This window comes from Peromyscus eremicus, chromosome 3 (genome assembly GCF_949786415.1).
Source record: "Peromyscus eremicus chromosome 3, PerEre_H2_v1, whole genome shotgun sequence".
In the NCBI taxonomy this organism is placed as follows: domain Eukaryota; kingdom Metazoa; phylum Chordata; class Mammalia; order Rodentia; family Cricetidae; genus Peromyscus; species Peromyscus eremicus.
The window spans coordinates 56,530,869-56,556,341 of NC_081418.1; the positions used below are offsets into that span (position 1 = coordinate 56,530,869).

General features: G+C 38.9%; 1 protein-coding gene across 1 annotated transcript in view; it reads left to right on the forward strand.

The window, feature by feature from the left end:
* The window catches only part of Cntnap2 (contactin associated protein 2), a 1,432,736-nt gene that overhangs the window by 467,315 nt on the left and 939,948 nt on the right, over nt 1-25,473 (forward strand). The window contains exon 9 of the mRNA XM_059257035.1: nt 849-998. Coding sequence (XP_059113018.1) covers nt 849-998 — 150 coding nt within the window. The remainder of the gene's footprint in view (nt 1-848; nt 999-25,473) is intronic.

Consider the following 25,473-nt stretch of genomic DNA (forward strand, 5'->3'; position numbering starts at 1 on the left):
AACCTAACAACGCTAAAACTGGAAACTAAGTTATTAAATTAAAATAGTTTTTCATTTCTTCCCAAATGACTTTGTTCAAATCATTCTTTCCTGCAAGTATCCCAATTACATTCTAATTGTGTTTTCTATAAGATTCTGTTATATTATGCTTTTCAATTTGATAGAGGGAAGAACCATCTAAAATGTTAAGGAAATATAGATAATGCAAAACATAAGCAGCATTATGTTTTTTGTAGATGAATATATATATAAAACATTCACTTTTAAATCCCTAACTCTGTTGGTATTAAAAATTGTTTAAGGGTTAGAGATATAGCTCATTGGTTAAGAGCATATACCACTCTTATAGAGTCCCACAGTTCTGCTCCCCAACATCCAAATCAAGAGATAGCCCCCAACTGCCTATAACTCTACCTTTAGGATTTCCTACATACTCTTCTTGCCCTATAGATACTCTCATTCAGAGGCACACTCCTCCACATTATCCCATACCCACACAAAAACATAATATTTTAGAATAAAAATAAAATCTTTGAAAATATTGTATTTATTCCTATCAAACTGAAACTGTGTACCTTTCAGGCACATGAATTCCCTGAATGACTACAAACAAATGTTAATATGTACATATTCCAAAATGACAAGGAATTCACTTCAAATGAATTACCCAAATAAGGAAGATAATAGTTAAATTTCTGTAAATACCCTGTTTTGTACAAATTTATCCAAACATCAAATTAAATTCTGTAAAGGTAATATAATTGTGGGTTTTCAATGAAATCACTGTACTGTAATGTTTAAAAACTATGTTTAACCAACTTAGGAAACTTTCCTTTTCTACCTCCCAGGCTCTGGGCTGAATGATGGACAGTGGCATGAGGTTCGCTTTCTGGCCAAGGAAAACTTTGCAGTTCTTACCATTGATGGAGACGAAGCATCAGCAGTTCGGACCAATAGTCCTCTTCAAGTGAAGACTGGCGAGAAGTACTTCTTTGGAGGTAGGAAAGCCGTGATTTAAGTTAGCCAATACTTTACTTTAAAAAAGAAAAGGGTTTCCAAGAGTGTATAAAGTACTTGTATTTAATCCAAGGAACCTGATAGATTTTAGGATAAAGAAAAAGCTATGTGTCATTCCATTGAATTAAAAGGTTAAAGAAATTGCTGCTTCACAAAAATGCTATTTATGTGGTGACATCCTACCTACCCTTTGATTCAAATCTTCAAAGCATAAAGCATGAGAGTCTGTGTAATTTACATAACACTCTCTTCTAGAATCAGTGACTTCAACTACAGATTGGTCACTCATTGTATAGAAAATTCTCCTAAACCTTAGTAAATACTTTGTGTTTATATGAATATATATTCCAATCTTGTATGTGTGCCTTATTTTCCTGAAGTTGTTAGAGTAATTCCATCTAAGAGCACTTATCTTGTCTGTCAAGTTCTCTGCCCTATCTCCTAGTCCTAAAGAACTTCCTGGAATATAACAGACAGCAAATAAATATTTATAAATGAATTAGTAAACTCTATAAAATAGAAAATATAAGCAGTTGATTTTAAATTGTGTGGAAGAAGAAACACATGTTCTGGAAGCCACTGACTCCTGAATATAAGATCAAATGCTCCTAGATGGGGAGTTTCTACCACTGTGGAGGGATGACTTCGACAAGTTCTGAGTTCGTCCTGAGTCACTAATCCATGATAGTTTGGGGGTGTTTGTAGTGCATTTTAAAGGTTCTCAGTGAATATTTGGTGAGTCAATGAAAGTGGGACAAGATGTCTTCTGAGTGAAGGAATGGAGTTGATTGACACAAACAAAGCCACTCATTCAAATACTAGTTTCCCTCCAAGTGTGTGTTGAACATAATCAGCTTTGGGCCAAGAGTTCCCATGGTTGTCATAGTACATGGATTGCATTTATCAGCGGAAAAGCTTTAGACAGTCTCCACTAATCTCCTATCTGGAAGGCTGTTTGCCATGGATGAGGTCACCAAAGGCCTAGAGTAGCTCCTATCCATCTCAGTCCAGTGGATAGACAAACTGCTGGAGCCTCACATTTGTGATATAGATTACAGGATGTGGTGTGCTGTACTTTATTGCTTTATAGATTTGAGTTTTCAAAACCCCGTCAGGAGGATATTGACTTCCTCTTGAGCCTTTGTTCTGCCTTTAAGATACACTGCCAGTGTAGAATCATGATTTTTTTTTAAATCATATCCTCATGAACTGAGTCCTCCAAGTGCATAAAAAACACATCGCAATAACTCCAAATCTCAGGCCTAACTGCTAGAACATTAACATACAGGGTTAGGTACTGAGACACTGCACAAATATAAGCTTCAAGAGATTCTAAGACATATGTTGCCAAGAACAGGATGCAGGTGAACCTGAATTAATGCCCACCCTGCCCCACTAAGATTCCTCTGAAAGACAGCAGCTACCAGAAGTAGGAGAGAAGGAAGGATAAAGAATGAAGGCATTCCCAGTCTATGAAAGCTCTAAGCAAAGGCTTACAATAAGTGAAGCTCCTGGCTGTGTTCCATCATCTTGACTGTTTCCGGTAGGATGTGCTCCCATAGTTCTGTGACTGCTCACTGGCAATTCTAGGACAGGTCAAGCGTCTGATGATGCACTTCCTTCACTTTGTTCTTGCATGAGAATACGCAAATCACAAAGAAAGCAATCTTTGGGGATATTTCTTCGGCAAAGGAGGTCATAGATGATTTAGCTGTTATCTCTACCTTTCGACTGAAATTCTTTAACACTTCATTAATTTTAATAATGGAGATAATAATAAAAGAAGCAATTATATTTATTTATCAACCAATTACTGGGTAATAGGCTTTTTAGATATCAGCCAGGGCCCATGGTTATATATGTACAACTTTAAATTTCTAACATTACTTAGGCCATTATTTTTAATATCCTCTCCATTTTCATTGGAAAGGAAACAGCTGTGGTAAGAAAGTTTTCATTGGCTTGTATGGAAAAGGGGAAGTCTAAAGAGCATAGGCTGAGCATGCAGCTCACAAGAAAGTACCAAATGTAAGAGGCAATGGTACAGGAGAGCTTTCTGAGTTTCATAGTACTGGTACTAGTAAGGTTTAATAGAGGGAAAGTCCATCCATTTCTAGTTTCTAATCTAGACACACCAGTATCCATGTCTAGCCATTGCCACCTACAGTACCAGGGCTACATCGAGTGATTGGCTTAACCAGCCACATCTCTTTCCCCAAGTTTTCTCTCTGAAAGCAAGAAATCCAAGATCAACGTGCTGTTAGATGTAGTCTGTTGAGGACTGTCTTCCTGACTTTCAGATAGTCCTTTTCTTATTGTGTCTTCACAATGTATAGGATGGAGGAAGGATTAGGAGGATGTTGAAAGAATAAAAGAATCTCCAGGTCTGTTCTTATGAGGAAGCTAATCTCATCCAGAGGATTCCACCCTCATGGTCTAACTACTACCCAGAGACCCTCAACCTCAGATTTGTACCATGGTGGGGATGGCGATAAGATTTCCACATGTAAATTCTGAGGAGGGTACACAGGTAGTCTGTAACACTGGTCTTTCAGCCCTCACTGAAGTAGATCAGAAGTTAAGTAGCTAACTAGATAAATATGCAAATATGTACAAATAAGAAGTATTTCCCTATTGGATTTATTTAGGAGGATTGTCCCAGGTCTTGTGGTCCTTACCTATAAAATAATCCCAGCTTTCCTGCGTACATCTGAGTCTCTGAAAATTCCTTACGGACCCTACATGCACTATAAATTTGTAAAGCTTCTAGATGGAGTCCTAGAAATCCCTGGGTTAACTGGCCTGTTATACAATTTTTGAATAACTTGGAAGCACCTGGCTTAGGATCATATTTTTTTTAGGTCTCTGAAGTTCGTTTTCTAACTTCGTTTTGTTTCACTCCAAAAATCACAGGAGTCAGAAGTATTTTATCAAATGATATTTTTCTGTGATCTGAAAATGGAAGTCTGGGGAAAGGAGTTTGTGGTGTGTATTAGATTCATAGGGCTGCTGTAACAAGGTTCCACAAACTCAGTGACCTCAACCAGTAGTGATTTATTCTCAGGTTTGGATACAGGAAATTTAGAGCCAGGTTATGAGGTGTCAGAAGATCTGTGTTCTCTTTGAAGGATATAGGCAAGGAGTCTTTGACTTCTATAGCTAGTGACAGTTTTTAGCAATCCTTGGTACTCCTTCTGTGATAGACCTTCATGTCTGCATCTATCTTCAAATCTTCTGAGTGTCTGTGTCTGTTTTCTTCTGATAAGGACACCAGGTGCAGGTTTAGAGCCCACCCTAGCCACTCTTACCTCATCATCCTCTGGATATCTCCATGACAACACTATTTCCAAATTAGGCCACATGCCCAGGTCCAGCTTAGAATATTAGCATACCTTTTAGAACAACACAAACAGCCCATACATAATAAGCTACAGGCTAGCTGTGTAAGTCCCTCTGGATTTGTTACATTCCTCAGTGCTGTCACTTAATACATGACCAGACAAAATTGAACACAGGGAAGTTTCATTTCTATTCACAACCTGAGGACATTCCTAACAGGGAAGTCATAGGGCCAGCTAGTGCTATAGAGGCAGGATCGTATGACAGCTGCTTGCTCATATCTCATTGGACAAGGAAGCAGAGAGAAGACAGTAAGCATGGGTGAGCAATCTCAAGGACTGTTCATTAGAATTCTACTTGCTCCAGCAAGGCCTCCTCTCCCAAATGTTCATCAGCATCCCAAAACAGTACCACTAGCTGTAGTCCAAGCATTCAAATATATGAACTTATAGGGGGCATGTTACATTTAAATCATGACACTCTCTAGTTGCCATATTTCCTAAAACAGACCCCCAACTCCTGATTTTCTATTATGTGTTTTCAAAGATGGATCTTATAGGAGTTAAACATCAATCACACATTTAAGAAACTATAGCTAAAGGGGAGAGTCAAACAAACACCATCAGGGAAAACTAGAGCCTAGGGCCCACGGGGTGAAATGATTGCTGTTGGCTAAATTTACAAATGAAACTTTGTGACCTCTAAATAGTGCCAAATATAGAAATATAAGGGAATCAATAGAAAATGTGTCTGAGAGAAGCCAGACTGGTGTATCAGAGTATCCAAACTCATTACTCTTAAATGTTAGAAGTCTCTGTGTAAAACAAAACAAGTAAAAGGTAAACAGTAGGGAAAGGCATCATTGTAAGGAAAGAATCTACAGGTGTAAGGAAGCAACATTGAGTGGGTGAGAAGAGAACAGCAAGTATCTGAGACTGAGTCAGCAAACAACTGGAGCAAAGCCAAGCTGTGGGACAAGGGGTGGAAATCTGCCTCCTTGGTTTTGTAAGTTTTCTAAAGCAGAATTTAAATTTTAACTTTGAATTTTGCTGCAGTAAGAAGCTAGTATAGTAAAAAGAAATGAAGGTATTAGAGACCTTTATCATAAATAAAAATAGTGATGAGAACAAACCACACTGACAAAGGAATGCCCCTTAAAATCTGCCTTACCCTTCTTTATTAGCACCTTTCCCAAATAAGTACATTGTCATGCTTAGCTTTCATTGTCCACTTGACACAGGCTAGAATCACTTGGGAAGGTGTAAATGAGAAATTCTCCACACTGGTTTGGCCTGTGGTCATTTCTGTGGGTGACTGCCTTAACTAAGTTCACTGATGTAGGAAGATGGAGCCCACTGTGAACAGCACCATTCCCTATGCAGAGAGTATAAGAGAACTTATTTATAAGTGAGTTCTTAAGGGTGCATAAGAATTGTGTAGGAGCAGAGAAATCAAGCTTGAATACAAGCAAGAAAGTATGTATTCACTATTTCTCTCTGACATTTGTGGGGCGTTTACCCACCAAACCCATAGTTCCCTAGAGTTTTCTTGAGTGCGAGCAGCAGGAAATATTAGATAGAAGGATTTAGATTGTGGAGATAAACAGACAGAAAATAAAGGATAGCCTTGAGAGGGCCTGGAACCTATTCCAACAAGCCCTGACTGTCTCTGCCCCAGGGTATTTATAGAGATGCCAAGGGGTGGAGCAAAAGATCTCCCCCCAGCACAGCCAAGTGCAGACCATCTCAGACACCTACACTCAGGCCGGTGGTCCTAATCATCTTCCCTATGCGGACCTGCTGAGTAAAGTCACAAGGAACCTGAAAACAGGCTCCCACAGACATGAACTGTGGATATGATATGACTACCTTTGTGAAATCCCTGCCTCAACTTCCCTACAATGATGAACTGTTCCCTGGCATTGTAGCTGAAGTAGATTCCTTTCTTCTCTGACTTGCTTTTTTTTTTTTTCAGGGTATTTTATCACAGCAACAGAAGTGAAGCTAGGACACACATAATTAAGAATAAATTGGGGTCAGGAAATGGTTCAGTGGATAAAGCACTTACTGTATAAGCATGAGGTCCAGAGTCTAGATCCCCAGAACTCATATAGAAGTCCAGTGTCATTGATGGCTAGCTTACAATTCCAGCCTGTTTAGAAAGCATAGGTCCCAAAAGCAAGCTGGCTCATCAAATTAGTCAATTCATAAGATCTAGCTGCAAATGAGAAATCCTGCCTCAATGAATAAGATGAAGAGTGAAGAAGACTCCCAATATCAACCTCTGGCATCCCACATGTGCATATGCACACATAAATGCTCAAAAACATGCAAACATGCATGCATATCACATGAGACATATGCAAAAAAGAAATTGAGTCATCTTGATGTTATACTGTGTCTGTATGTTTGTATAATATTTATCAATTACCATGTATAGCAAGGAAGAATGCTTCAAGGAACCTCCTTAGTACCATGGGTTTGTGCATATATACCTCATTATCATCAAGAAATTTCCCCCACATTTATCAGGTAAGTGCTGGGCAAGTTTACAGGTTTACACTTGAAAGGATCTCTTAGGAAACACCTTCAAAACAAATATGGGGACTTTCCTGAGAATTTAAGTCCTTAAACTGGATCAATGTTCCATTTTCTCTTTGCTGGTTGAAATAATACGCAATAGATTTAACATTTTCTAAGCCTGCATTTCCAAATCCCCAGACTTTGCTTCCAAATATGCTTTGATTTCAACTCTTCTATTACAGAACTGAGACTCTACTTTCGTTCATTTATATCTAGAGGGATTACAATGCTGGGTATAACTAAGAGCCTACAGATGATGCTTGAAACATCACATGACTGAAGAGGTGGCATTACCTCAATCCCCAAACAACTGAGGTTGCCCCCACCTCCAATGGTTCCATGTGCTTTGCATTCTAAAGTTGTCATTTCACATCACATCTGTGGTTGTCTTGTTAATAGACACCTACTCTAACTTCCATGTCAAGAACCTCTGCTTGTGGCCTTAAGGGATCTCACCTGATTAAACAATGTCCCCTTTTCTCAAAGCCAGCAGATTGTAGAGGCTGACCACTCTGGCATTTCAGAATGTTTTCACAGCCACACCCAGGTTAGTGTGTTACAGATTAGGTTTCACACTGAGGCCTCTACAGATTGACACTCAAACTATCATCATAATGTACTTTTTCATACCTCAGATTTGAGATGTCAAATAATATAATCAAATGTTTTGTATAATATACAGCTAAATTAGATTGCTATAGGAATTTTCTAGTAATAATTTTCATGATTTCTACAGCCTCATCTTTCTATTTCATTATTTTATACATGTTGCTGCTTCTATCCCCTTAAATAATGCTTCTACTAATAGAAAATATAGGTGTAAATGTCACAAGAAAGCTCATATAATCAACTGGCCTGGGCTTATGGGGGTTCATAGAGACTGAACTGACAACCAGGGAGCCTGCATGGGACTGACCTGGATAATCTGCATGTGTGTTACAGTTGTGTAGCTTGGCCCTCTTGTGGGACTCCTAACATTGGGAACAGGGGCTGTCTCTCATGCTTTTATGGGCCTTTGTGACCCTTCTCCTCATGCTGGGTTGCCTTGTCCAGCCTTAATACATGGGGAGGTGCTTAGTCTTACTGCAAGCTGATATGTCATGTTTTGTTGATACTCATGGGAGACTGGCCATTTCTTGGACAGAGATTGAGGGGGAGTGGACTGGGGATGGGAATAGAGGGGCATGGGGGAGGGACTGGGAGGAGAGGAGGGAAGGGAAACTGGCTGGGTTGTAAAATAAATAAATAAATTTATTTTAAAAATAGGTGTAAATGTTTCTAAGATAAAATATTTCCACTAAACTAGTACATAGTAGTATATAGGACAATTATTTCTCTAACCCTAATCATTTCCTCTTGTCCCATTGCAATGAATTTTCAACTAATTTCTAATCAGGGCAATATTTTCTTTGATGTATGTGTGTGTGTGTGTGTGTGTGTGTGTGTGTGTGTGTGTGTGTCTGCCTGCCTGTGTTACACTAACAACTTCTGTTTCTAGATACTCCTTTTGCTGATAGGTTTGTGTCTTGTTATATAGCTCATTTCTGGTGTACTCTTTTATATAGTTCTTAGTGAGTTCCCTACTCTGGAGGACTTTACCAGTCTCCTCCCACCAGGTGTTTTTGGCCCTCTCCGACATGTTCCAGACCCTCCTCTAGTTGAGCTTCCTAGAGCCCTTTCATCCCACTCTGCTTTCCTACCTCACCACACTTGTCCAGCAGATTTTAATCACTTCTTACCAACCACTTCTTTTCTTAGTTTCCTGTCTATTACTGGAGTCACCCTAGTAGAGCTCTCAGAGGGCAAAGATAAATGGCTTTTGTATGCTTTAATGCAACTCAAGTGTTCTCAGTCTGAGAAATAATAGTTTCTAACTATGCATTTATGCATTGACTGGATTAACATTCCTATGGACACATTTAATGATGACATGCACAAGGGCTACAGTACTTCTTGTCTCCAGTGACATTGTAATATTCCACTCACATCCCCCAAATGAAACAAGGGTGGTTGTGCAGGTAAAGAGAGGTCTCTGGCTACAATGAGGGCACTGTGAGACTATGCATTGTCTTGAACATATGAAGCTATAAACAACTCTCTGTTAGATCAGATGAAATGATGCATGGAAATACCAATGTGCAGCCAAAACACCTTAGGATTAGAAAGTTCTTTGCAGTGTGCTGAAAATTTGTGATTTAAAATGAGATGTTAGAGAATGCCTGCAGTAAGAAGGTGGAAGAGGCTTCAGGGAGTGGACACACCCAGAGAAAATGCAAGAGAACCTCTCTAGTATTCAGAGAACAGTGAACACATATATAACTGGAATGTACAGACGGTTTAGGAAAGGCGTTGAGTGTGGATTGGGGTGCACTGAGGAGATAGTGCATTGTCTTGAACAGTGATCAGGGTTGGACCAGATGAATCTTATATTTTTGATGACCTTAGGTTGTTTTGAGAATGGTACAATTATTCCTAGTAAACAGAAACAGATTAGATTGGTGATAGCTATGAACAAGTGAAAAATGGTCAGGTCTGGATATACAGTAGAAGATGCTAGCCAACAGGACTGTCTGACACGTGGGTACAGGGAGTAACTTGGAAAGATCAAAGATGTTACCAATCTATCTGGTTAAAAGGATTGTATGTACCTTTTTTTTTTTTTTTTTAACTATTCCATGCTGTCTCCTTCTGAGCCACACTCAGTCAGGGTCCACTGGGTTGTGTTCTCACAAGGAGCCACTCCTATCTGGTATATCCTAAATCTAAGAAGCTAATATCTTATATGAGTTGTAACCAACCATTTTGCCTTCAGTAGTAACAAGACCAAAAGCCACTCCACGCTCAGCCACCACACATACTCTTCCACAAACCCTAACATCCTCTCTCTCCTGGTTTCCTCTCATGGGCTCTCATTCAGTTCCAAAAATTCTCCAACTTGGGGAGTCATGATGGTGAGGAATCTGCTTACTCAGAAGCAATCCTTGTGCACTAAGATTTCAATTAATCTCCTATGTAGAAGCCACTTTTCTGTTAAAAAACAAGTCAAGGAAGAGAAGCTTGAGTCAGTTAAGATGCTGTTACAGAAGCTGTCTTAGTCCACAGATAAATTCCCACTACATATACTTCCAGCTTGAAAATTCAACTTAATAATGTGTTCCTTCTGGTTTCTGTTGTATCTATGGCAAAATTCTACAGCTGAGACTGGAGAGGATTAGGAAGTCAGTGATTTATAGTTCTAAGAAACCTAATTGGTTACTTAATACAAAATAATTATCCCTGAAAATATACACAGAAGCAACAAAAATGGACTCAGAAGGTTGTATTTATGTATTTGTGCATTTATGATTGTTTATATATAAAACAATCAAAGAAAAAGAGATTAAAGGGACAAGGGAGGAGTTAAAGGGAGGGAATATGGGAAGGTCTAGAGGAAGAAGTGGGAAAGGAGGAAGTATGTAATTATATTTTAATTAAAAATGTATTTAAAGAAACAAAATTGTACTTGCAAAAAATGTAGGTAAATAAATTTACATTTAGCATCATCCACATTCACTTATGTCTTAAGAAAAGTTTAATTATACAGAGCAACTACTTGCTTATGAAAATTCCTGAATCAATGTTTGTTAATCTATGCAAATTCATTTCTCAATTAAAAAAACATGTTTATCAATATTGAAGTACTTAGATACCCTTCCTCACACTGATGTCATATGCTTCCCTTTGAAATATTAGTTCAGTATTAATGGCAAAAGCCTACTTTTTCTAACCAATTAACATTTTATTAAATTTTAGAATGATAAATAAGAAAATCACAACTCAAAATCTTCATGATTTTTGTTAGCAGTTTATTCAATTTAGACTAACATAATAATATGATTGAAATTCAGTCTTCTTTACAGCTTCTGAACATATCTGTTAACATGTTGCTTTCATTTTCTTTGGGGTTTTCACTCTTTCACTCCAGTCCATTATGATGTGATACTCCCCACTTTTCTGTCTATGTTCCTCCTTTAATAGTAGCAGATGTAATTGACTTAGTTTCTCAAGCAAGTTTAGACTCTACAGAACCAATTGCTCATGAAAGTGTTTTGAGTCAGTATTTGTTTAAATTCTTTCCTCACTTTTTGAAAATGCATTTCAAATCCTTCCTACCTTGTCAGGACAAGGAAAGAGACTCTTTGTTCCCCAATCAGATTACCAATAGACTTTTGATTATTGTTTTATTTGTTGTTGCTGTTATTGTTGCTTCTTGTTTTTAAATTATATACGTAAAAGAAAATGGCAAAGAAGAGGGAGAAAACTGCAAACTGATATATATATATATATGTGTGTGTGTGTGTGTGTGTGTGTGTGTGTGTGTGTGTGTGTGTTGAGACACAGTTCTTTGTGTCATAGCTTGGCTGTTCTAAAACTCACTCTGTAGACCAGTGGAACTCACAGAGATCCACCTGCCTCTGCCTCCCAAATGCTGGGATTAAAGGCGTGTGCCACCACTGCTAGGGTAAAATTAAATGTTAACCTCAGTAGTCATCACGTTTCTGCTTGGAGATGGGAGAGTGTTCAGTATGTAGCCAAAGGTTCACATGACTTTTTATAGCTCCCAGAAGTACAAGTTGATTAGCTGTGTGATCTGATCTAATTATAACCACAATTATTAGGAAGATCTACCCACCCTGCCTTTTTCTGACTCTTCCTACTGTTTTGCATTAGGAACATTAAGATGTGGGACAAACATGTATGAAGGTTTCAAAGAAAAGAAATTACAAAAAGAATTACAAAAGCTTTCAAGAATTAGTTTGACCCTATTTTCAGGGAACATTGACAGTTGCTTTCTTCTCTCCTTGTATCTGTTTAGCTACTAAGAAATCACTAACCTGAAAGAACACAACATTCTCACTGAGAATTAATATAGAAAATCATGACATCTGAGTTAAAAGGTTTTTTTTTCATAGATTTTTTTAAAGAAAATGTTTTCAATAACTAAATGACTCTTAAGTAGGAAAACAAAACAAAACTTGCCAAACTATAAAACCCTGAGAACTTATATGTTTGGTACAGATAGACCACATGTGTCAAGTGATTACTTGGAGAATATAACTATTTCACTTTTATGAATCATCCTGTATAATTGATGCAAAAATGCTCCCAACTCCACCACCAAAAGAACTGTATTGTTTACTCCTCTGCATGAGTAACTAGTGTTTAAGAATCTTCAGTGGTATTTGCTAATGCATGCTAAGGAAGATTGTATTCAGCTCATGACGATGGGGACAGGCCAAACCAGGATTTGTAGTAAGACAGAGAGATTGTGCTCACTGTACAATGTGCAGGAACAATTAAAAAAAGGGGGGGATGTATAGAGAAGGTGGTACAGACTGTGCGTCAGCAGATAGGAAAGTACTGAGAGGAAACAGCAGGGGTTAAGCAGATGCTGAGTAGGAACCTCACAGGATTCTTTGTAGAGAATGGCCAGGGTACTCAGATACCATCTGAGAGACAGAGGATAAGAAAGGGGGTCCTGATCAGATAAGGGGAGATCCAATGTTTAAGACACTATGCTTTGGCTACATTGGCATGGCAAGATTCTTGGCTGAAACTGGGTCATACACAGAGGCATACACATTAGCCAAGAAAGCTCACAAGGAGGACCCAAAGAGGGGAACGCATGGATCACCCTGGGAAGGGGAAATAGATGAGATCTCCATGAGTAAATTGGGGATGAGGGGTGGGCAATGGAGGGTAGGGGATGGGGGATGAGAACATAAGGGAATGGGATGGTTGAGCTGAAACATGGATGGAGTGGGAGAGCAATGAAAGAGATAGCATGAAAGAGAGAGACATCATGGGGATAGGGAGAAACCGGGTGCTAGGGAAGTTTCCAGGAATCCATAAGGATGACCCCAGCTTAGACTGCTAGCAATAGTGGAGAGGGTGCCTGAACTGGCCTACCCCAGTAATCAGATCAGAAAATACCCTAATTGTCATAATAGAGCCTTTCTCCAGTAACTGATGGAAGCAGATGCAGAGATCCATAGTCAAACACCAGGCCGAGATCCATGAGTCCAGTCAAAGAAAGAGAAGAGGGATTCTGTGAGCAAGGGACATCAATATCATGATGGGGAAATCTACAGAGACAACCAAACCAAACTAGTGGAAACTCATGAAATTTAGACCAACATCTAGGAGCCTCCACAGGACCAGATTAGGCCCTCTGCATAAGCAAAACAGTTCTATAGCTTGATCTGCTTAAGGGGATCCCAGTCAGTAGGACCAGGATCCATCCATAGTGCATGAGTGGGCTCTTTGGAACCCACTATATACAGTGGGACACCTCACACAGCCTTGAGGCAGGGGGAGGGACTTGGATCTGCCTCTACTGAATGTACCAGGCTCTGCTGACTCCCCATTACCTTCTTGTAGAAGTTATTGGGAGGTGGGTTGAGGAGGGAGGCTGGAGGGGTGGGAGGAGGGAAGAAGGGGATCTGTGATTGGTAAGTAAAATGAATAAAATGAATAAAAAAATCTTAATAAAAAAATAAGAAATTAAAAAAAAAGCTCAAAGCCTGAAAAAAAGTGTTACTAAAGTCATTATCAGGAGTCACTCAATGTATGTGAGGAGTTGTTAATACAGAATCAGACAAGTAAAGATCTACCAGGCACGTATGACTCGAGAAAAGTGTGTGAATGTACTTAGGACTGGCATGAAAAGTCAAGAGAAAGAAAAAAGACTGGGTAGGGAGCCTCAGGTGAGAGCGCAGCTCTGACCCAGACTTGTCAGTCACAACAAGGTGTCTTCGGCTCTGCATGAGACAGGGATGGCCGGGCTGTGTTCTGCCTCTTGCTGTGTTACTGCCTAGAGGGGAATTGAGGCTCATCCGGGGCTCATAACTATGGACGAATTTCTAAATGGTGCCAAATGTAGACAAATTTCTAAATGGTCTTATTAAATAAAAAACATGGAGCCAAACATAGGGGTAAAAGCCTTAGAGAGATCAGGGAAATAGGGAAAGCCACCAGCCAACCTCACCTCACCTCACCAACTCTGCAGCTTCCAAATATGAGCTACTTCCTGTCTTACCCATGCCTTTATTGCCTTGCTGTTCTGCCCTCTCATTGGCTATGTTAGGCCAGCTACCTCATTTCCTTGTCACTGTCTGTCTGAACACACCTCCAGGTCTCTATTCTTGGAACTGGGATTAAAGGCGTGTGTCACCACACTTGGCTCTGTTCCCTAGTATGGCCTTGAACACACAGAGACTTTGCCTGATAAGTGATCAGATTAAGGAGGTGTGCTGCCTGACTTCTTGTTTACTTAAAATGGCTGGCCTTTCCCCCCTGATCTCCAGGCAAACTTTATTAAAGCACAAATAAAATATCACCACATTTCAGCACAAATAAAATATCACCACTCATAACCACATCAGGGAGCATCCTGTTTTGCAGCAGCTAGGTCATTTCTGATCATGAGGTAGCAAGTGAGAAATGCCCAGTCCCCCAACCTTGGCATTTTGTTAACGTCACAAAACCTTAAAAACAAAGGAGAGTTTGAGAAAATTCTCCTTTCCACTTCCTTACAAACCAGAGGAGAGGTCTGTGGTTTTGTCTATGGTTTTCAGTTTTTAATAAAGTTGACATTTCTGTTTGTATTCCTAATTCTCCGTGATGAAACCAGAAGACAAGATGAACTTTGGGTATTTTGTTTTAAGTTTTGCTTAAGATTTACGCAATAATATTTCCACATGCACAGAATCAAAGTCAAAGTAGGACTGAGGGCCTGCTATTATGACACTTCATTATTGTCTTTTATATATAAATTTCTATATTTGAACTAGGAGGCCCGCTGTGTCTGGTTATTTGGTCATGTGGCACAATTTTGTTATCACTTTTTAGGAAGGTCAAAATAACAACAACAACAAAAGTAAGGTGGTTCAGATCATCTAAGTCTGACCCTAAAATTGCATCACCTAAAAATATATTTCCTATAGAAATCAGAATGTTAAAACCTTTAGTCTCTCTAGCCTCAGGATCATGGGATTGTCCTTTCTTGCACTTACACAGCCAATGACAAAAAGCACTAGGGCACCATGTCTTCAGTGAGCATCCAGAATTCACTGTAACTTCAGAGGTTTTCATTGGAAACAGAGGTGACCTCTGCTTCTATGCGTTTTCCTAAGGTCACACAATGTTCCAGTGGGAAACGTGAAAGTGAATGTTGCCTGTCTACAGGAGACCATGTGACACTGTGACCAGGAGAAACAAGACACCTGAGAAAAATCAGTGATCCAACACTATCTTTTGAAGCACTCAGACTTGTCCCCATTATCTGTTGAAGAGTAACTGATGGGATTCTGCAATGCCACGAGTACACAATACTTTCAGTTCAATTGTTCAAAGAAAAGAGCATTTGAAGAGCAGAAAGTACATGTAAATCAGAGAATAGAGTCTGGAAAATGTGTGGTTAATAGTGTATGTGGGGAGATATTTGTTGAAAGATCCAAGAGAGGAGACATTTAAGATGAGTGGAGGGTAGAAATGTGAGCCTTTAGGCCGAGAGAAGAAGCATGGCTATCCCTGCTGTGTAGAAGCTTAGGAGAAATTGAAATAATTCCACTACTTGTTGAGCCCATGCAAAAGCTTATACCAAACTCACAGGTAGAGATTTTTGTGTGTTTACTAAGATAATTCATGCTTTAGTACAAGCCCTCATCTTTTATCTTGTAGAAGAATCTTCTAGAATGCTTTAAAAATCAGTCCTGGCTATGTTTTTCTTTGGTAGAAACTACTTGAAACATTTTTATATAAAAAAGTTAAGCTATTCTTAAAATAGTATAGGAATTTTACTTTAGAAAAACATTCTAAAATTTATTTAAACTTTAAATACAAAAGGCTTACATAGCTGTAGTCTGAGAACTCAAGTGACTGGGAAAGGAAATATAGACATTTATTCAGATTCCTCTTAATATATAAATACTAGTTTAAAAAAATCCTTTGGTCAAGCTTCTGAAGATCAGAAAAGCTTCTAATATAACACTTATACTCAAATGTATTTTGTCCTTTAGAGTGTTAATAAGTTATCTGTATAACAAAAGTTGGTTTTGCTGGTCAATTGACATAATTTCATCTGGCATAGGTGCCCAAAATTACAATACGCCATATAGGCTTATTGAAAAAATACCTGAGGTTCTGGGAAGGTAGCTCAGTGAGGACAATGCTGGCTGTCAAGTTTGAAGACCTGAGCTTGACTCCACAGAACCCAGGTAAAGGTGGACACAGTAGCATGCCATCTGTAATCCCAGTGTTCCCATGGAGAAATGGAAAGCTCGTGGGCCAGCTAGCCTGGTGTACACAATACAAACAAGAGACCCTATCTCAAACAAGTTGGAAAATGAAGGGCAGACTGACACCTGAGTTTGTCCTGTGATCTCAACACATATCCCCCTACTCACATACATGAACCCCAGCACCTAATATCCACACAAAAAATTAAAAAGAATGCCTTAGTTATCAGCCAATCATACATCTTTAAGAAAGTGTGTGTGTGTGTGTGTGTGTGTGTGTATGTGTGTGTGTGTGTGGTGCATTTAATGATTGGGGGAACTGATTTCTGGGAATGTGTCAAGTATATATTGGCAAATATCAGTATTCTCTTTGTCTCCTTTGCACTTATATGTAAGTGTGTCAAATGCCGAAATGTGTGTAGTCAGAATACCATAGTAATATCAAAATTAACCTTAAATATGGACAGTAAAAAGGACATAAGTGTTCTAGAACAGAAGTTCCCAACATGTGGGTTAGATGCCTTGAGTCAGTGACCCTTTCACAGGAGTTACCTAAGACCATCGGAAAATAGATATTTACATTACTATTCATAACAGTAGCAAAATTATTGGTGAAATTATTAAGGCCACTCCACGTAGTTAAAAGGAGATTTATTTAATGGTGTAATTTACAAATTAAGGGATAGGTAGGTCGCGGGGTCTGGGGAAGGTGTATCGCAGTCCAGAGGTGTTCTCTGGAGCTCTGCTTGGCCGACCTCCACCGTCCAGGGTCCTGGAACAGAGACAGCGCTAACCCGTCCAGATCTCCGGTCTCCAGGCAACTCCCTTGGCCCCGCCTTGTAGGCGTGACAGTTGCCGAAGTATCAATGGGGGTTGGAACTTCCAGATCAAAGCTGGAATGGCTACCCACTACATCTCTGCTGTGGATATTGCTCTATATAAATAAAGCACTATTGGCCAGTGACCAGGCAGGAAGTATAGGAGAGACAAGGAGAGAGAATTGAGGAAGGAGGAAGGGAAGAGAGACTGGCTGGAGCCACCGCCAAGACAAGGAAGATGTAAAGTACCGGTAAGCCACAGGCCACATGGCAAAGTAAAGATTAATAGAAATGGGCTGAATATAAGAGTGAGAGCTAGACAATGATAGGCCTGAGCTAATGGCCAAGCAGTTTAAATAATGTAAGAGTCTGTGTGTTTATTTTATAAGTGGTCTCCAGGACTGGCGGGACTTGGCGGTGGGAGCTGGAGAAAAATTCTCCAGCTACACATCTCCCCCTTTTTGTCTAAATAAGAAGGTTCTAACCTAATACCAGACTATATACATAGGAATGGTTATCAAATATTGTCCAGGAATAATGAGGGATGATGACCTAGATAAGATGGAACTACAACCAATGCAAACAATATCAAGCAAGAAACACATACTAAAATCCAGAGAAGTATAGAGCATAGGTAAATGGCATGTTTCAAAGATCATTCCAAAAGGTGTCCTATCCTAAAGAACCTGAATCTAATACTTAATATGTTCTATCTACTAAGTTGTAACTATAACTGCTAGTCTTGAATCCCATCAAAGACCTGAGAAGGAATATAATAGTACTTGAGAAATGGTAGACGGAAGCAAGCAACTTTCGGGAATCTTGCAAGAGTAGACCGAGACAGCTGGCAGCCTGGACAGTCACCTAATGTTTCTCAGCATTGTTGGTACATTCAAATTGGCTACAGGCCTAAAGTATCTGACAGACCATTTTTAGAAGCAGGAATTCTGAAAGACCATCTTACCCTGTCTTGGCAGAGTACAGTGGTCGCTTTCCTTGTGTCCCGCTTGTCCAGAAAGGACAGCATTGCATTTGTACTGTCAGCCGTCGAGGCAAAGGCAGTTCTTTGTCCAGTAGGACATTTTGTGCCAAGAATACAGACTTCCAAATGGAAATGTCTTAGAAGCCCAACATTCTCTCGGGATCAAATTGGTGCAGCCAGGAGCAATTGTGTCTCACATAAACATAATTCTAAGTTATTTAAATGCCATATTCTCTAGGTCTATGAAGTGTTTGAAGATTACCTGTCCATCTGACCTATGTAACTGTAAATCTGGATAACCTAACTAATATAACTATAGAGATGACAAGCATAGGTGACTATAAATCTATAAGTCTTATCTACTGAAATAACCTAAGGACTAAGGCTTTACGTAAACAAGGTAAACAGTCTATAAGCAAATGTATGGTAAAGAACAATGACTCCAAAATTGTGACAATACACAAGATATTTATAACAGAGGTAGGAATATATAGTGCGATATGCAATATAACAATAATCTTAAATATATATCAATGTACTGAATATCCTAAACAGAAGTAGAACATACATAAAGTATGACTGATATAAATTTACATTTGTATCAATATACAAATATTTCAAATAAGAGTAGAAATATATGTACATTATTAACAAATATAGTTCTGTATTTGTATCAATATACAAATTATCTTAAACAGGAATATAAAAATAGTTTACATTTGTATCAACATATAAGAATCCATAACAATGCAAATTACAGTGCAAATTATCTAAGGCTGCTATTTTACTAAATTTGTTTACTAGTATATACAATAATCTACCATAATATCTTATACCTATCCATTCCATTTCTTCTTTTCCCTTTTCTCTCTCTCTTTTTTTTTAAAATACTGAGTCTAATATTTTCTTCCACCCCCAACCCTATAACCGTCATCCATAACCCTGAGAATTATGAAACCTAAGGGAGAAGGGGCGTCATTTTCTAATTGCAGTTATGAAGTAGAAACAAAATTTTTGTGGTTAAAGACAACATTAGGGAGGTTGAGAACCACTTTTCTAGGATAATATTTAACTGTATGTAACAGAAACCCAAGACAGTATAAATAGAATGAAAGGGCTGACATGACTTTGCATGATGTCAAGAAGCATGGATTCTTCTACCAGCTTCATCAGCTTTCTGGTCACTGGAGGACAATGACATTAATACCTTCTTTGAAACATAATAATTGTTCAGAGATCAGCAAACTTTTTGGTAAAGGGTCATATAGTCAATATTTTAGACTTTATGTCATGTGATCTGTCCTATAACCCTACTATGATAACCAAAAATCACGTATGAAGAATATACAGACAAATGACATGGTATGATTTTAATAAAACTTTATTTAAAGTTTTATGTAAGTGGTAGGTTAGGTCTAACCCACATGCTGCAATTTAATAGAACTGGAGGGTTGTATTCTTGCATTCAGTCACCTCTGTGTTCTGCTAATTCCTAAAGGAAGTGAGCCACTCTGGTCTCCTTATCACAGAGCTGGCTGATTCCTTCTTGTCTTCTACCCACCTTCCAATTTGATGGTAAGCTGCCTTGAAGCCTAAAAAAGAATAAACTTTGTTGAATGGTGGTATCTTTAAGCTTATCATAGCCTTGGGAGCCTCCCGGTGTCTGGCAGATAAGATTGCAGAGTCAGGATCTTCCTCCTTCACAGGCCACTTATAGCAGCCATGTGATTACTGTGATTCCCTTCAGGATCCAGGTGTTTCTAGCCTGTTCTAAAGTGGGTTTAAAGCTCCTAAGGTGGGGATTCTCCCTCATCTTCTATTGTTAGTAAAAACAGAGAGACTCTCCCACTTCATGTAACTTCTATCTGTGCTGATGAGCTGCCTAGTTCTAAGCTGAGTTCTCACAGACTTTGCTGAATACAACGAGACTGAACCAATAAACATCTGCATTTACTTCTTAACATTACAGTTTCTGTTCCTACTTCCTTTGTCTTTTAAAGAACAACAGTTGGCAATCTGGCCAAATATTTTTCTCCAGTGTCACAAAGGTGTCATCTTTTTAACCCTGAACAATCGCAATATCCATATCTTGTGCCTACTACAGTCAATGCCATAAACATTGTAGCTATAATACTCAACAGGTATCAGGATGGAGTTCAGAAAGGAATTCATAAGAGAGGAATTTGTTTGCTTACACAAAAGAAAATAAACTGCACACTGTCCAAAGCCTCCACAGTGATTGGTGGGCATGGAAACCCATGCTTGCATTTCCTCCTAGGCAGTGCTCAACATTCATCATTCATCTTCTAGTGCCTAATAACTGATGCCAGATCCAGAGAAGCAGAGGAAAGGGGCTGGCCCTCTCCCTTTAAGGCCACTCTACAGACCTCTCAGGTAGCACTTAGAGACGAACACCTCATTGACTAGAATTTAGATGTGTGTCTACACATAACCAGCTACAAGAGCAGTTAAGTGACCAAGAGCCCTGCTAGGTGTCTTCATCTACCCAAGAGAGGGCAAGTAAATATTAGAGAGTAATTATCAGCCTTGTAACAGGTCCTATATTTAATATTAAACAATTGATATTATCTTTGAGTTGGATTAGAGTCTGTGTACCCAATTTTAGTTAATAAAGTGGCATTCAATATTTATTGGGTCCTTGAGCAGATTTTGAAAATCTGTGTACGGATGTTTATCCTAAGGATATGGAGTTTGGGGAATTCACTTAAGTTGACTCATTTCTTTTCCAAGTTTTCAATTATCCATCATCTAGCCTGCGGCTTTTCACAACAAATAATTGAGTGGCAAAGTTAAATAGGCTTTGGGTTTTTTTTTTTTTTTCTGATAGAACATTCCCTGGTCATGTATTTATATTTCTCACTCATTGCTGATTATATTCTTATTCTCTACAGAAACCTAACTCAAAAGAGAAAGAGTATTTGATCATATCCCCAAAACACTAGAGTTCTATAAAATTAATGTTAGTGTTTAGCTAAAATCTATGCTTTTCTTTAGCACAGAAGGTAAATGGCTGTATATCTTTTTGAAATTTTCATTCAACAAAAATGTAGAAATGTGATCATGATTGCTTTCTTTGGGGAACAGAATGTTGTTAAATCAAGAAAAGTAGTTTGGGCCTTGGGATGCATCTGTAGCAGTATCACTGGGCAGAGAGCTTGTAATATCAAAAGCATGATTCAGGCTTGATGTGTTTATTTCACTACATGCCCCACCACCACCACACACACAGCACCTGAGAGGTGCCTAGTGCTCATTGAAGCATTAATCAATGAATCAATAAGGGTGATTAGCCATGTATTTCAGAGTATTCTACTAGGGATGTTTCTATTACTTGATTTTAAATGGTAACAGTGTTGTGATTTATCCAAATTTTTAGTTAAAATCTATGACATACCATGCTTCATCAGACTTATAACCAAGCTGGACCTAATATATTATTCTCTGCCTAAAGAATAATGCATTGGGCCTGGGGAAGTTCCCCAGTGGGTAAAGCCTTTGCATTGCAAGCATGAGCACCTGAGTTTGGGTCCTCAGAATTTTTGTGAAACTTGGGCATGGATCACAGGTCTAGAATCCAGTGCTCCCCTCAGTAAGACAGAAGGGAGAGACAGGGGACTCCAACAAAGCTTGTGAGCCAATTAGTCCGACATATGCAGTGACAAACAAGAGACCCTCAACTGAAACAAGATAGAGAGCTCATACCAACACCCAAGGTGGGCTCTGTTTTCCTCTCATGCAACAGCACATGTACATGCCCCCCACCTGACATGCATGCTCTGCATGCATAAACACATACACACACACACACACACACACACACACACACACACACACAGCACAACTTAAAAATTGAGAGAGAAGTATGTTTTCCCTAAGCAATAGCTCAAGGTTAAATATATCTCCAAAGCGCCTTCGCTCTCCCTTAATAATTATACTGAGTGTTTCCTCAAACAAATTTCACTAAATCTTTCTAAAGCTTATTTTTATGTTTTAAGCTTGTATTATGTCTTAGGAAGGTATGTTTTTCTATTTTGTCACTTGTTATGCAAAAAAAATCCCTTAAACTATTTGCTTAATATTAAGCAACACACTGACTTTTAAAAGCATACTATTCATTTCCTCTGTCACTAGAGAAGCTAAACAAAGACACGCTTCAGCAGTGCCTTTGTTTAAAATACTACAGACAGGAGGCAGAGAAATGCTGCATTAAACTTTTGCTCACACCTGTAGATGATGGAGCAGGCATTGGGAGGGGGACCACAGTCTTGAGGAATTTCTGAAACATCCATATCTCAGAATGGTCTTGGAGAACTGAGGTTAGTTTTAGTATGTAGAAATGAACATGGTACACTTAGAGTAGTACACAATATTTATTTTACATTTCTGAGCATTGTGTCTTTCTCTGCCAAATCACCCTGTCAAACATAGTCCTGGGAGGCTAGCTCTGCCATCCCCACTTCTCAGGAGAGGAGAATGGAGGGAAAGAATAAACTGTTACATTGGAGGAAGACGGTGAATAACGGGGAGCAGGCAAAATGTTGGATCATAGTTACTAAGAACCTAGAAAGAAAACATTTTATGTTATTGCTCTCTGAATACTAGTTTATTATAATTCAGCCAGTGCAGTGAAGTTCCCCTGAATAATAATAGGGGGAAAAAGGTACTCCAATGTCATCTAGCTATATTAACTACTAAATCAGAACCTATGTCGGTTACTTTTTTTTTTTTATCAATTTGGTAAAATATACATAGAATCTCCATTTGAATTCAGTAGTTTTTGTTTGTTTGTTCATTTGTTTGTTTACTCTTTGGAGCCTAGCACCCAGCTCACAAATAAATACACGCACAGGGACTTTTTTTTTTTTTTTAATGAATGCCCAGCCTTAGCTTGGCTCGTTTTTAGTCAGCTTTTCTTAAATTATCCCATCTACCTTTTGCCTCTGGACTTTTACTTTTCTCTATTCTATATAACTCTCTTTACTTACTCTATAGCTGACAGTGTGGCTGGATGGCTGGCCCCTGGCCTCCTCCTCTTCTCACTCCTCTCTCTCTGTCTTCTTCTCTTATGTATTCTTTATGCCTGCCAGCCCCACCTATTTCTCTCTCCTGCCTAGCTATTGGCTCTTCAGCTCTTTTTTGTTTGTTTGTTTTTGTTTTTCGAGACAGGGTTTCTCTGTGTAGCTTTGCGCCTTTTCCTGGCCACTCACTTGGTAGCCCAGGCTGGCCTCGAACTCACAGAGATCCGCCTGGTTCTGCCTCCCGAGTGCTGGGATTAAAGGCGTGCACCACCACTGCCCAGCTCAGCTCTTCAGCTCTTTATTAGACCAACCAGGTGTTTTAGACAGGCAAAGTAACACAGCTTCACAGAGTTAAACAAATACAACATTAAACAAATATCCCACAACATAAACAAATGTAATACATCTTCAACTAATTTTCTACACACAGTTCATTGGAGTGAAGTGCATTAATTTTGGTGTTTTTAATCATCCCCACTGTTGATCTTTAGAATCATTTCAACATTATAAACTAAAGCCCTGAACTCTGAAAGAGCATATTGCCTATCATCTACTTCCCCAGCTCTGGTAACCCCCATCCTTCTGCCTGTATCCATGAAGTTGAGCACTCAGGGTCCTGTATGTAAGTAAAGTCATACTTTATCTATCCTTTGGTGCATGCTTGTTTCACTTCTCCTGTTGTCTGTAAAGTTTACGCATGTGACAGGCTGTATTAGAATTTCACCGTTTTGTGGTTGAATGGCATTCTACTGTGTGCATCATACCTTTATTTGTTTGCTTCACCACTGATGAACATTTGGTTATTATGAATAGCGTTATTCATGTCTGCCTGCCTGTCTTGTGTACCACTATTTTTCATATGCATAGTCCACATTGAGTAGATACAGGCATGGATGAAAAAATCAAAGACCCTTGCTGCTTAAACCTAAGGGCCCGAGTTTTATTCCTGAGATTCATAATAGAGAGAGAGAACCCACTCCCACAAGTTGTCCTCTGACCTCCAGACATGTACTGTGGTGCACAGGCATGTGCTCACATACATGCATACACACACACACACACACACACACACACACACACACACACACACTAAACAAAGTAAAAAAGTGATAATTTTAAAGAATGCAAGAAAAAATAAATAAATGGTTATACAGATGAGCACATCATAGAATCATGAACTAGATAATGAGTGTTCTTTCTGTGTTTTTGGACAAGACATGGAATGATCTAGGAATCCAAAAACCTCAAAACTAACGTAGAGAACTTTGTCACATTTTTCTATTGAAAAGCATACACACTTAGAATAGAGATCTTTATGACTTTGTCCTGCCTCAAAGGAACTCTTCTGAACATTTTACTTTGTTGATCCTTATAATCATGCTACTCCGTATTTTTCCGAATGATGATCTGCCTCAGATTTCATGAACCTCACCCCCTGGCACCCTGAGTCACCTGGGAGTCTCATCTCTTCTGACTTAGACACTAAACTTCTCACAAGTGCAATATATTGCTTACTTACTTTCCAAGTTAAATTGTAAGCACCAGGACATTCGAATATTGAAACTTAATCACCTTCAATAGATCAGAAGATAAACCCAGAAAAGTCAGGTTAGTTCCATTCATGGACAGGAAACTGCACCTCTGGCTTTGTGTCATATACTGTGTCTGATATCCATGATGACATTTGTATCCTGTTCTCTCACTGTCCATGATGACATGTGTGTCCCATGTTCTACAACTGTCCATGATGACATGTATCTCATTTTTCTCACAGTGACTTATGTACAGAGAATTACTCATAAAACCTATGTTCTGTGGCGGGGTGGGGTGCTTTAGGAAAATCTCTTTTCCTTCCACAGTTCTTTTCTTATTGTCCCAGCAAGGATTCTCAAAATGTTCCTCTCCCTCTCCTCTGGAGGGAAAGAATTAAAAGCAGTGGTATAAATGCAGTTTCCTAAAGAGTCAGTGCATTAAGTCATTATCAGCCATCAACACCTTAGCACAAATTAGTTCACCAGAAATTCAAGGTTCTTGAAAGAATTAGTGAGAAAAATATCACTTTTTCTCCTATTTCAGAATAAAATCGAGTTTATAAAACAATTTTATAAACAATTTTTAGAGATAAATAATAATGTGTTTGGGAAAAAGCATAAGACTGACTCATGGAGCTCAAGTACCATCTTAACAAACAACAGGAAGGAAGCAGGAGGGTTACATCATCCTCTCCTTATTGTCCTTCAATGTTCCCATGAGTAAAGTGGTCTCAGTAGACCCGGGAGACAGCTCATTTTATGAGGTACTTAATTTTCAAGCAGAAGGACCATAGTAAAACTTCAGAACCCACATCAAAAATCTGGGCTTGGTAGTCCTCGCTTATAAGGGATGGATAAGTGTTTGTCTGGGTTTGCCAGCCATCCA